Genomic DNA, 12,500 nt, shown 5'->3' on the forward strand with positions numbered 1-12,500 from the left:
ATTGTGTGAATGTGTGTGTGTCTGTGTGTGTGTGTGGGGGGGGGGGCTCTTGTCCAGCAGGATGTGAGGTCATCTGACAGCGATGGCTGGTGGGCGGTGAGAGAAACGATCGGTTACCACGGTTACAGAGGAACTTTACTTATATATTTGTATATCTTACTCTCGGGGGGGGGGGGCGGGGGGTATTTTAGTCTTCCTTCAGAACGCCCACAAGAACAACAAATAAAACACACAAAGTGTGTGTGTGTGTGTGTGTGTGTGTGTGTGTGGCAGCATGGCACACAAAGGGGAAGGGGGGATGGAGGGAGGGAGAGGGGGAGACTGAGGGAGGTGTGGTGAGGACGGAGGCCACAAAAGTCAACAGGGTGGAAATGGGAGGACAAAGAGGTCGGGGGGGGGGGAGAGAGGGAGGAAGAGAGAGAGGGAGATAGAGGGGGAGGGAGGGAGAGAGGGAGAGAAAGAGAGAGAGATGAAGACATGGACAGAAGGTCCATGTCATGGAGGAGGAGGAGGAGAGGAGAGGAGGAGGAGGAGGGGGAGAGGAGAGGAGGAGGAGGAGGAGGAGGAGGAGGAGGAAGGTTAAAACAGTCTGAACATATTAAATCTTCTTTAGTGAGGGGGAGGGGGGGGATACGTTTTAAATATTAAACCTATTTCAAGTTTAATGAAGTGCAAATACATCGGGGGGGGGAGGGTCCCATTATACCAAGTGTTCACCTTTAGACTGCAGAAACTTGGAAAGGGAGGAAAACTAAATATATATATAAATGTATTTTTAATTCCCTTATATTTAAGAGGGATAAAGTTTTAAGTGGAAGTGTAACCTAGAGGGCAGCTTTGAGAGATGTGTGGAGGGGGGCTGCTTCAGGGGGGGGGGGGGGGGGCAGGTGAGGAGATGAAGCTCATACATGGAACAGACTGGAGAAGATCGGTACAACTATTGCACTTTCTGTGTGTGTGTGTTTAAGTATTAAAGGAAGTGAACGGATGTTCCATCGAAGCTGCATTCTCTCTCCTAACCACCAGGGGGCGACTCCTCTGGTTGTATAGAAGTATATGCGTCATGTGTTAAAGCTGCATTCTCTCTCCTAACCACCAGGGGGCGACTCCTCTGGTTGTATAGAAGTCTATGCTTCATGTGTTAAAGCTACATTCTCCCTCCTGACCACCAGGGGGCGACTCCTCGTAATTTCTCGTTGCTAAAAGCCAAAATGGAAAAAGAAGATGAATAATGTCTCAGAAAACAATTAAATAAAGTTTGAAGCAGCTTCATCACAGATGAATGTATTGATTTTCTGAAGATCAAATAATTGATGAACCGACTCACTGACAATCAACTACAGGAATGACTTCTTCATGCTTTTTAAGCATGGGGGGTGGGGGGGCTCTAACGCAAAATACATTTCAGGGAATCATTTAAAGAGCAGGAATGTGTGTGTGTGTGTGGGGGGGGGGGTATATGTCATCTCTGATATCATATCTGATGACATATTCACCATCGTAAGAACGGGAATGCGAGCGGAGTGTTTCTATTTTTCTATTTTGCAATGTGAGATTTAAAAATGTTTGTGGCAACAAACAAGAAGAAGAGAGAGAGAGAGAGAGGCAGAGAGAGAGAGGGAGGCAGAGAGAGAGAGAGAGAGGGGGAGAGAGATGGAGAGGGAGAGAGAGAGAGGGAGGCAGAGAGGGAGAGAGAGAGGGAGGCAGAGAGGGAGAGAGAGAGAGAGAGAGGGAGAGAGGGAGGCAGAGAGAGAGGGAGAGAGAGAGGGAGAGAGAGAGAGAGAGGGAGAGAGAGAGAGAGAGGGAGAGAGGGAGAGGGAGGCAGAGAGAGGGAGAGAGAGAGAGGGAGAGAGAGAGATATTTTTCAAGGTGGATTTTTTAAAAACACTTTATTTACTTTTTTTTAACCATTACGTTTCTTTAAAAAAGAAGTATTTTTTAAAATCAGGTTGTTTAAAATAAAAGCAAACAAACAAAACAAAAAACATGTTTTACCTAATAAAAAGTGGTGCAAATACCAGCTCCTCCTCCACCACAGAACAAACAATGTCTTTAAAACACCAGCGTTGTTTAAAAGCATCCAGGTCTCCAATGTGTTTATAAAATCTGAACTCCAGCCAGAGTCTGGCTCTGATGTTACAGAGCCACACTGCCCTGGCCTCCTGCCCCTCTCTGGTTTCCACCCGGGACTTCCTTGTTAAATAAATGGCCATTTTGGCTTCGCCGGATAAAAAAGGCCCTGTCCCCCCTCCTCTCTGGTTAAAAACAGCACCCCCTGTGGCACCCAGTGTAGACCCTCCTAAAAAAATCCACCATTTTCCTTTGTATGTTGGCTAAGAAGCCAGAGGGAGGGTCTAAAACGGTCAACCTGTGCCACAGTTGGGATGCAATAAGATTGTTTAAAACCAGTACTCTACCTTTAAAAGACATCTGGGGGAGCAGCCACTTCCACTTGGAAAGTTTCCCCTCTATCTTCTCTGTGACGCCCTCCCAGTTCATCTGGACCATGCTCGGTTTCCCCAGGTATATCCCTAAATATTTAAAACCGTCCTTTTTCCATATGAGCGTTTGCGGAAGAACCGGGAGGCCGCCACGCACAGCGAGGGCTTCACTTTTCTTCCAGTTCACCCTCGCTGATGATGCCGTGCTAAAATCATGTACTATTTGATTTAAAAGGTTCACATCATTTTGGTTCTTAATAAAAACAACAACGTCGTCGGCATATGCCGATAAAATCATTCCCTCATTAAAACCAGGTAAAACCAAACCATGCAGGCTAGAGCGTATTTTAATGAGGAGGGGCTCGAGGGAGAGTGCGTAGAGCATCCCGGACAGAGCACAGCCCTGCCGGACCCCTCTACTCACTCTAAAAGGAGCACACAGCCTGCCGTTTATCTTCAGCACACTCTCAACATTACTGTACAACACCTTGATCTTAGCTATGAAGCCAGCGCTGAACCCAAACTTCCCCAGAACTTTCCAGAGGAAGCCGTGTTCAACGCGGTCAAAAGCCTTTTCCTGATCTAGAGAAATCAGACCAGTATCCATACCCAACGAGCTGGAGACCTCCAAAACGTCCCGAATGAGGTGGACGTTGTCCACCATGGACCTGCCGGGCACACAGTAGGTCTGGTCCCGATGGAGGACCTGCTCCATAGCTCCCCTCAGCCTGGAGGCGAGGACCCTGGACAGAAGCTTGTAATCCACACACAGCAGAGACACAGGCGCAAGTTACCGATGTCCTGCGGGTTTCCTTTTTTTGGCAGTAGCGTTAGTACTGCCCTCCGGCAGGACATCGGCATGGAACCAGAGGCCAGACTCTCGTTGAAGACGTCTAGGATGTCCCCTCCGAGGACATCCCAGTACTTTTTATAAAATTCAGCGGGGAGGCCGTCGATACCGGGGGCGCCTCCTGCATTCCTGCAGGGCAGCTTTCAGCTCTTGGGGGGTTATGGGTCTGTCGAGCTCCTCATTAGTCTCCTCGGAGACCTGAGGCAGCTCCCCACAGAGCCCCTCCGTCGACTCTCCCTCCTCCCTATACTCACTGGCATAAAGGGAGGAGTAAAACCCCACCGCCGCTTCCGGATCTGGCTTGGCTCCACAACCGCTGCCCTCGTCCGTCAGCAGTGAGTGGATCACTCGCCTGCCCACCCTCTTCTCCAGGCCGAAGAAGAAGCTAGAGGGAGTGTCCATCTCGCGATGGTCTGGAATCGGGACCTGACCAGTGCGCCTTGTACTCTAACTTCGAACAGGTCGGCGAGAGCCGCCTTTTTACTTTTGAGGACTTCAATATGTCCTCGATCTCCTGTGGACTCGCTCAAACTTTCTAGGTCCACTATCTCAGTCTCCAGGTCCTTCATAGATCTGGTGACGTCTCTAGTGACGTTGAAAGTGTGCTGCTGACAAAGGAGCTTAATTTCTACCTTACCACGGTCCCACAACTGCCTAAGATTATTAAAATCACTCCTCCTCAAAAATAAAACAACACCTCTCTAAAATTCCTATCGAAAGTTAAAACTGAATTAAAATGCCAATACGCGCTCCTGGGTAAAAAGTTCCTAATAAAAACATGACATAAAACCAAAGAGTGATCAGTAAAACCAGCCAGAACAATGCTGCACATTTTAAAAATATTTAAATGGTGCTTAAAAACATAAATACGGTCTAACCTGGCTGAGGAGATCCTTCCCTCACTAACGTGGGACCATGTGTACTGTCGGCAGTCCGGATGCATCCTTCTCCACACGTCCACCAGACCATGAGAATGGACCAGCCTCCTCAGCACCTGCTGTGAAGCTGGATGTGGCTCTGTGTGGTTTCTGTCATTAAAATCATCCTCTGTGCAGTTAAAATCCCCCCCCAAGAATAAAAAATCCTCCGAGGCGCAGTCATTTAAAACATCATTAACTTTGGATAAAACAGCCTCTCTGTCCCAGTTGTTGGAGCATAGATATTTATAAAACCACGTTAAAAAGGTCGAACCGTGCTTTCACAAAGAACAGCCTCCCCTCCACGATGTGTTTGACCTCCAGTGACCGCCGGCTGAAGGCCCTGGAGAAGAGGAAGCCCACCTCCGCTGAGGTTGGTGTTGTGGCTCAGAAGGACTTCCCCCACTCCCTCCTCCAGTCCGCCTCGTTGGTGCTGTCGCTGTGCGTCTCTTGTAAGAAGAGAACATCGTTGGCTTTCATCTTGTTAAATTCATAAATAGATGTTCTCTTCTTACTGTCCCTCGCTCCATTTACGTTTAAAACTCTGACTCTGAATGTGTTCATTAAAAGAAAAGAGCTTAAAAAACAAATAAAACTTAAAATCAACAAATTAATTAAAACACACATTGGAGCTCTCCACCTCCCCCTGCTGGGTGCACTCCTTTACTTTGGGTAAAAACTTTTTAATCCTAAAAATCTCTTGTTTGTCTAATTTTTTTTTCCTCATGTGGAACTGGCACGACTGAACAAAGGCCACGAGGTCAGGGAAGTGATCCCTGACTTCTACTTTTTGTTTGTTTTTTGTTTTATGTGAAAACAGACTTATTTCATCGGCTGTATACAGCTTTTGTGTCTGACTATTAGTTAAAAACAGAGGAGAGTCGCTGTCGTCTGACCCCTCCTCATCACTGCTGTCCTCCACCGGCCCCGCCCCCTGACTCCTCCTCCTCACCTCCACCCTGCTGGCTTTGGCCTCGCCGCCGGCGCTCTGGCCGCTCTTCTTTCTTTTTGAGGCCTCTTTCTGCCCCCCTGCTTCCTCCTCGTCCACCTCTACCTGCTCCGCCCCCTCCTCCCCTGCACCGTCCTCCTCCACCTCTTCGACTCCACCCACCTGTCCTACCCCCTCTATGGGCTTCTCACCACCATTGTCCTCGTCTTTTTCCCTTTTCCTCCTCTTTCTCACTTTCCTCATCATTTTCCACCCCACTTCCACCTCTACCTCCACCTCTAAGCCCGTGCCACCATCACCACTCGTAATACCATCATCAATATTATTTCTAGTTTTTTAAATCTTTTTTTCTTTTCCCCCCCCTTCTTTTTCTTGTTTTCCTTCCTCCTCCCCACTTCCCCCCTCACCCACAGCCTCTACCCCACTGCTCTTGGCAGTTTCACTCACATCCCCTCCATCTTTGGGTCTTTTTTTCCTTTTTCTCAGTCACTCCATCCACAGCCTGCCTTCCACTGCCCTGTCCAGCCTCACCACCCTCACCCCCCTCACTCACGCTCTCATTCATACCCACCACATGTGTGTCGGGTCCAGCAGTAGTGCTCTCCGTTGGGTCAGTGCGGTGCACAGCCTTGATGCCCGCCCCCCGCCCGCTGCTCCCCCACGCTGGTGTGGCGCGCGGCGCCGCTGGGCGGACCAGCTGACGCTGGTCGCCGCTTCGAGCAGACCGCGGGGGTGTGCCTTCCCGCAATGAAAGAACTTCATCGATCAAGAGCGACGACGCTATAATTAACATCATCTACTCTGACGCTGAAGCGCAGGTTTAACTCCAGCGCTCCGGTCGTTGAGTATCATATAAACCGATCTACGGTAACTCATGATGTGCTTCATCTCGCTCTCCTTGAACCCTGATGAGATCTCTCTCATCGGGGAGACCAGCTTTCCGTGCCGGGAGAGCTCTCTGCTGAGAAACTCATCGGAGATGAGCGGAGGGACGTTTGACACGAGGACTCTGGTGGACGGCTGGTCCAGCGGAAACACCTGCACAAACAAATCTCCCACCGAGACCCTCCTCTACCACGGCTCACCTTCCCCACCTGATCCAGGAAGATCACGACCGAGCCGTTCATCTTGCCGGCGGACTTCACGCTGCTGAACCCGACTTTCTTCCCGACTGCCCGAGCCAATTCCTCCACGCTGCACGAGGAGTCACCGGAGATCTTAATCCCGTGTCTCCTCGTGAGCAGCGGGGGAAGGGCAAACATTTCTACACGCCCCCGAGCCCGGTGAGGCACCGCAGCGGGAAGACACCCAGAGAAAAACCCAACTAATCACCAAACAAATTAACCTACTGTGAAACCAACTAATAAACCACATAAACTAAATACACACAACTATGAAAGAACAGAGAAGAGAGAAACACACAGACAACGCTCCGCAGCTCCCAAACACACACCCTGTCGCTCTGACGCTCAGCGTGAACTGAGAGAGAGAGAGAGAGAGAGAGAGAGAGAGAGAGAGAGAGAGAGGGAGAGAGAGAGAGGAGAGAGAGAGAGAGAGAGAGAGAGGGAGAGAGACATAGAGAGAGGGAGGGAGAGAGAGAGACATAGAGAGAGAGAGAGAGAGAGAGAGAGAGAGAGAGAGAGAGAGAGAGGGAGTGAGAGAGGGATGAGTGTCTCGGCACTTCTCATCAATAAAGAATGAAGCTCATCTCCGACTGAAGGTCCCTCTCTCCTCTACAGCTCCTCTTCACCTTCAAGGAAACAACCGAGGACCTCCTGCTGCACTCCCTCTGCTGACCACCAGGGGGCGACTCCTCTGGTTGTATAGAAGTCTAGATAATGACACTCACTCACTAAGCCCCCCCCCCCCTGTCATACACCGCGAGCCACTGCTCTGATGACGGTGACTCCTCCTCCATTCTGAGTCTCCACCCACCAGACTTCCTCTAACACCTCTCTCTCTCTCTCTCTCTCTCTCTCTCTCTCTCTCTCTCTCTCTCATCTCTATCTCCTCTCTATCGCCCCCTCTCCTTCTCCTCTCTCTCTCATCTCTATCTCCTCTCTATCGCCCCCTCTCCTTCTCCTCTCTCTCTCTCTCGCTCATCTCTCTCTCTCATCTCTATCTCCTCTCTATCGCCCCCTCTCCTTCTCCTCTCTCTCTCGCTCATCTCTCTCTCTCATGTCTATCTCCTCTCTATCGCCCCCTCTCCTTCTCCTCTCTCTCTCGCTCATCTCTCTCTCTCATCTCTATCTCCTCTCTATCGCCCCCTCTCCTTCTCCTCTCTCTCTCTCTCTCTCTCTCTCCCCATGATGGTTTGTTTCACCACAGCCAGACTAAAACTCTACCTTCTACCACAGTGCACTTTGTATGTGTGTGTGTGTCCGTGTGTGTGTCTGTGTGTGTGTGTGTGTGTCTGTCTGTATGTGTGTGTGTGTGTGTGTGTGTGTCTGTGTGTGTGTGTGTGTCCGTCTGTATGTGTGTGTGTGTGTTTGTGGCTCTGAACTCAAGATGTACCCGGTCACCGTAATAATCTGAGGATTTAGGACGCTTAAAGCAAAGTCCTCATAAGCGTACGGATGCTCTGTCTCCTTCTCCTCGTCTTGCCCTTTCTAGAAGGTCCTTTCCTAAACCCCATGAGAGAGGGAGGGAGAGAGAGAGGGGGGGGGGGGAGCCAGCGATGGTAATCCGCGCGGTGACCCGGGTCAATTCAATTATCCTGTTTTCCTTCCCGCCGCGGCGCGTGTTCCCGTTTCACCGCCGGTCCCTGAATGCACCAGGATTAGCTTCTCTTACTTTTAATGATCTACCTATCGACGCCTTGGGCCCCACGGTGCACACCAAACACACACACACACACACTCACAGACACACACACACACACACTCACAGACACACACACACTCACAGACACACACACACACACACACCACACACACACACACACACACACACACACACACACACACACACACACACACACACACACACACACACACACACACACACACACACACTCACACACACACACACACACACACACACACACACACACACACACACACACACTCACACACACACACACACACACACACACACACACACACACAAACACACACACACACAAACACACACACACACACACACACACACACACACACACACACACACACACACACACACACATGCAGCTAAGTGCTTTTCATGTATTCGGGGTTTTTAGCGTAATGGAGTTCACAAAACCAAGTCTGTGAGGCTGAGGATCACTCGAGACACTCCCCAAAAATACATCGGAGTTGGCCTACGTGTGTGTGTGTGTGTGTGTGTGTGTGTGTGTTATTGTTGTCGTCTATTGTCCGTCCGCATCCATCGGCGTTCCCCTCACACCTCTCAAGATTTGGAGATAATCACCTTGAAGACACGTTGAGCGGAGAAGAGGTCGTCTTTACACACGGAGCATTACGTGTGTGTGTGAGTGTGAGTGTGTGTGTGTGAGTGTGTGTGTGAGTGTGTGTGTGTGTGTGTATGTGTGTGAGTGAGTGTGTGTGTGTGAGTGAGTGTGTGTGAGAGTGTGTGTGTGTGTGTGTGTGAGTGTGTGTGTGTGAGTGTGTGTGTGTGAGTGAGGAGTGAGGAGTGTGTGTGTGTGTGGCGTGTGTGGAGTGAGTGTGTGTGTGGTGAGGAGTGTATGAGGTGTGTGAGTGAGTGTGTGTGTGTGTGTGAGTGAGTGTGTGTGAGTGACGTGTGTGTGTGAGTGAGTGTGTGTGTGAGTGAGTGTGTGTGTGTGTGTGTGTGTGTGTGTGTGTGTGTGTGTGTGTGTGTGAGTGTGTGTGTGTGAGTGTGTGTGTGTGTGTGTGAGTGTGTGTGTGTGAGTGTGTGTGAGTGTGTGTGTGTGATGAGTGTGTGTGTGTGTGAGTGATGTGTGTGTGTGTGAGTGATGAGTGTGTGTGTGTGTGTGTGTGTGAATGTGTGTGTGTGTGTGTGTGTGTGTGTGTGTGTGAGTGTGTGTGTGTGTGAGTGTGTTTGGTGCGCACCGCGGGGCCCAAAGCAGAAAAGAGGTCGTCTTTAGACACGGAGCATTAAGTGTGTGTGTAAGTGTGTCTGTGTGTATGAGTTTATGTGTGTATGTGTGTGTGTGTGTACGTGTGTGTGTGCGTGAGTGTGAGTGTGTGTGTGTGTGTGTGTGTGTGCCGAACCCGGAGTTCTGCTAGAGTCCAACTCGGCCAGTTTTGACGTTTCTTTTAAGCCGGATGAATCAGATGGAGTCAGAATAATAATCATAATAATAATCTCTCCCTCAGCGATCCTCTGTTCCTCGTCTCACGAGTCGCTCACTCGTCACCGATTGGACGACCGGGTGTCGTACGGGAAGAACCGCGGGTAACACCGGTGGAAAACTCTTCAGTCATCAGAGCAGAACCGCGCCGTCTCCTCCGAGACGGCGGCGCTTGTCTCGTCGGCCCGCCGGCCGGCTAATTTTTGAAAGTCCACTTAAAAATAAAAAAAGCAGCCGTCCAACCTTTCAGCGCTCACACACGGAGCTCTTTCCCCGTTAGCCGGGAAGCTCTTACCTGGTATTTCCTGTCCGTTGTAGTTCCATCCGGCCACGGCCAGCATGGAGGGCAGCGGAGACCCGGGCCCGCTGTCCCGGTGCCGGTCCCGGTCCCGGTCCCAGGTCCTCTCGGCCTGCTGGGTAATGTGCCTGACGGTGTCCTTGTTCTTCCTGTTCTTCCTTCGCCCCGCCCCCGACAGGGGTTGCCAGGCCCCTCCCCCTCCGGGCCCCTGCTCCTCCCCCTGGCTCTGGGCCGCGCCCCTCGGGGTGTCCCGCGGGTGCGAGGAGGAGGCGGGCGACACCTGCTCCTCCTTGACGCTGGCGGGCCGGTAGTCGTGCGGCCAGGCGGGCTGCGAGTCGTGGCCGGCCTCCGCCTGGCTCTCGTGGCTCGTGGGCGGCTCCTGCTCCTCCTTGCCGCCGTACGTGCTGCCCCCCCCGCCCTCGTGGCAGCCGGCGATGGCCGAGTCGCCGGAGGAGTCGGCCGGGCTGGTGCGGCGAGCCAGCCACGGCGAGGTGCTGCGGCCGGACATGATGGAGGCCAGCGCTTCGGACGCCGTGCCCACGATCCCTCCTCCTCCTCCTCCTCCTCCGGCTCCTCCCACGCCCGCTCCGCCCGCCTGCCCGCCGGACACCGCCCCCATCTCGAAGTCGGCGAGTTCGTCGGCCATCTCGGAGCGGAGGCTGATGTCCAGCGCCGCCTTGATGAAGCCGTGGCACGCCTGCACGATGTCCGTCATCTGCAGGTAGCTGGCGGCCGACATGACCTCGATCACGTTCTTGCTGGTGAGGGCGAGGTGCGCCGAGTACATGAAGTCCAGGATGGCCTTGAAGCCCGTCGCCGTGACGATGTCCAGGTGAGTGACGGTCATCATGTGGTGGGGCTCCGCCCCTTTTTTAACCTGAAGGAGGCGACGAAACAAATTGTAAAATCTCGGTTAAGATATCTCACGCAGAAAAACTATGGAGGTGGATTTGTGTCTTTATTACGCAAACAAACAAAAAGGTTTTTAGAGGAAGTTTTTAAAAAAAATTAATTGTTAGTTTTGCTGATGAATCCGGAATGTGTTGCTGCAAATCAAAAACATTTATATTTTAAAAGCAAATGTTTTTTTAATTTTGAGATATATACTGTTATTTTGAGATGAACGTTTTTATTTTGTGTGCAAATTTTTTTTTTAAGAATAATTATTTCATCTTGAGAGCAATTTTTTTTTTTTTTTTTTTAGCAAATATCTTTTTTGATTTTGAGAGCAACATTTTATTTTAGAGTAAATGTTTATTTTTGTTATTGAATTTTGTGAGCAATTTTTTTTATTTTAAAGGGAAATTTATATTTTGAGAAGAATTTTTAAATTGTTTACGGCAAATATTTTTATTTGGAAGCAAATGTTTTTTATTTGGTGAGTAAATATTTTTTGTTGAGCAGAATTTTTGGATGAGCAAATATTTTTTTCATTTTAAGAGCAGCATTTTTTATTTAGAGTAAAAAAAATGTTAGAAAATATTTTTATTTTGAGAGCAAATGTTTTTATTTTTAGACCAAATGTTTGGTTTTTTAGAGCCATTTAAAAAAAATTGTTAGAAAAAAAAAGTCATTTTGTGAGCAAAGGTTTTTTATTTAGAGAGTAAATGTTTTGGGCTTTTTTGAAAATATTTTCTAAGCTAATGTTTTTTGTTTGTTTTTGCGAGCAACATGTGGAGAGAATGACAAAGCCATCCCTAAGCCCCGCCCCTCACCTGGCAGTAAAGCGTCTTGAAGTAGCGCGAGGAGCCCAGCAGGACGTTCTTGTGGGCCTTGAAGATCTTCCCGTCCACGATGACGCAGGCGTCGCACAGGATGCCGTGCTGCCGCTGCTCGTTGAGCTCCCGGAGGAGCTGGCGGTAGTGAGAGGAGATCTCCATGTCCTCCTTCCTGTTGTTCATCTGGCTATCCCGACTAAAGCCTCTCCTCCACGACGTCTGCTTGGAGACAACAACAAGAAGGCGGAGTCAACGGGCGGCGGGAGGATAGCAAAAGTACGAGAACTTGATGAAATATAAACCTTTTTTTTTCACTGAAAAAAAAAACCCTTTTCATGTAAGAGGTTGGGCGGGGGGCATGTGTATGGGGGGAGGGGGGATGAGCACATTTAGCAGCACCCTTCAATAATGACATAAAAAACGATGACATCAATGGAGAACACATCCCAACTGCTGGAGTTTGATGTCTAAAAACAGACCGGCAACAAATAGTAACACAAGTGTCTGACAGGTTCGTTTGTGTGTGTGTGTGTGTGTGTGTGTGTGCGTAAAGCTAATTTAAAATGTCAGTTTAAAAGCGTGACAATTTCACAAAACAGTTGAGAGAGAGGAAAATACTTAATTTAGCGAAAAACCAGTTTACCATTCAAACAACGTGTATCAATAGACATCCTCAGTTCCTTGATTTTCTTTTCTTCATCTTTCCCGACTGAATATTCAATCAGGCTGTCGAGTTAAGATGAGAGAAAAAAGTCGATTTTCGAACCTTCACCTCTGTGTTTTTTTTTTACCTCAGTCTGGGTTGTGAACGTGTATTTATAAAAACATGTTCTCTGAAAACTAAAGAAAAGAGTCTCTAACGGCTCATGTTGTGAAGCCGTTGACTCGTCAGTGAATGGAGACCCAACTCTTCAGTGTTCACGGTGCTGAAGTGACTTACACCTGCATTCTCTCGAATGGCCAGAGGGGGCGACTCATCCAGTTGCGAAAAAGTTAGTAAGATGGTGACCATAAAAAAACAAGATGGAGACTTCCAAAAAACCAAGATGGCAATAGC

The 12,500-nt window shown here is 49.5% G+C and overlaps 1 protein-coding gene across 1 annotated transcript in view; it reads right to left on the bottom strand.

Moving 5' to 3' along the window:
• Window positions 1–12,346, bottom strand: part of zbtb46 (zinc finger and BTB domain containing 46) — a 49,825-nt gene extending 37,479 nt beyond the window's left edge. The window contains exons 1-3 of the mRNA XM_056422565.1: window positions 12,087–12,346; window positions 11,441–11,662; window positions 9,723–10,602 (exon numbers count right to left, since the gene is read on the bottom strand). Coding sequence (XP_056278540.1) covers window positions 9,723–10,602; window positions 11,441–11,662; window positions 12,087–12,089 — 1,105 coding nt within the window. The 5' untranslated portion in view covers window positions 12,090–12,346. The remainder of the gene's footprint in view (window positions 1–9,722; window positions 10,603–11,440; window positions 11,663–12,086) is intronic.
• Between the last annotated feature and the right edge of the window lie 154 nt (window positions 12,347–12,500).

Source organism: Pseudoliparis swirei, chromosome 9 (genome assembly GCF_029220125.1).
Source record: "Pseudoliparis swirei isolate HS2019 ecotype Mariana Trench chromosome 9, NWPU_hadal_v1, whole genome shotgun sequence".
NCBI classification, from domain to species: Eukaryota; Metazoa; Chordata; class Actinopteri; order Perciformes; family Liparidae; genus Pseudoliparis; species Pseudoliparis swirei.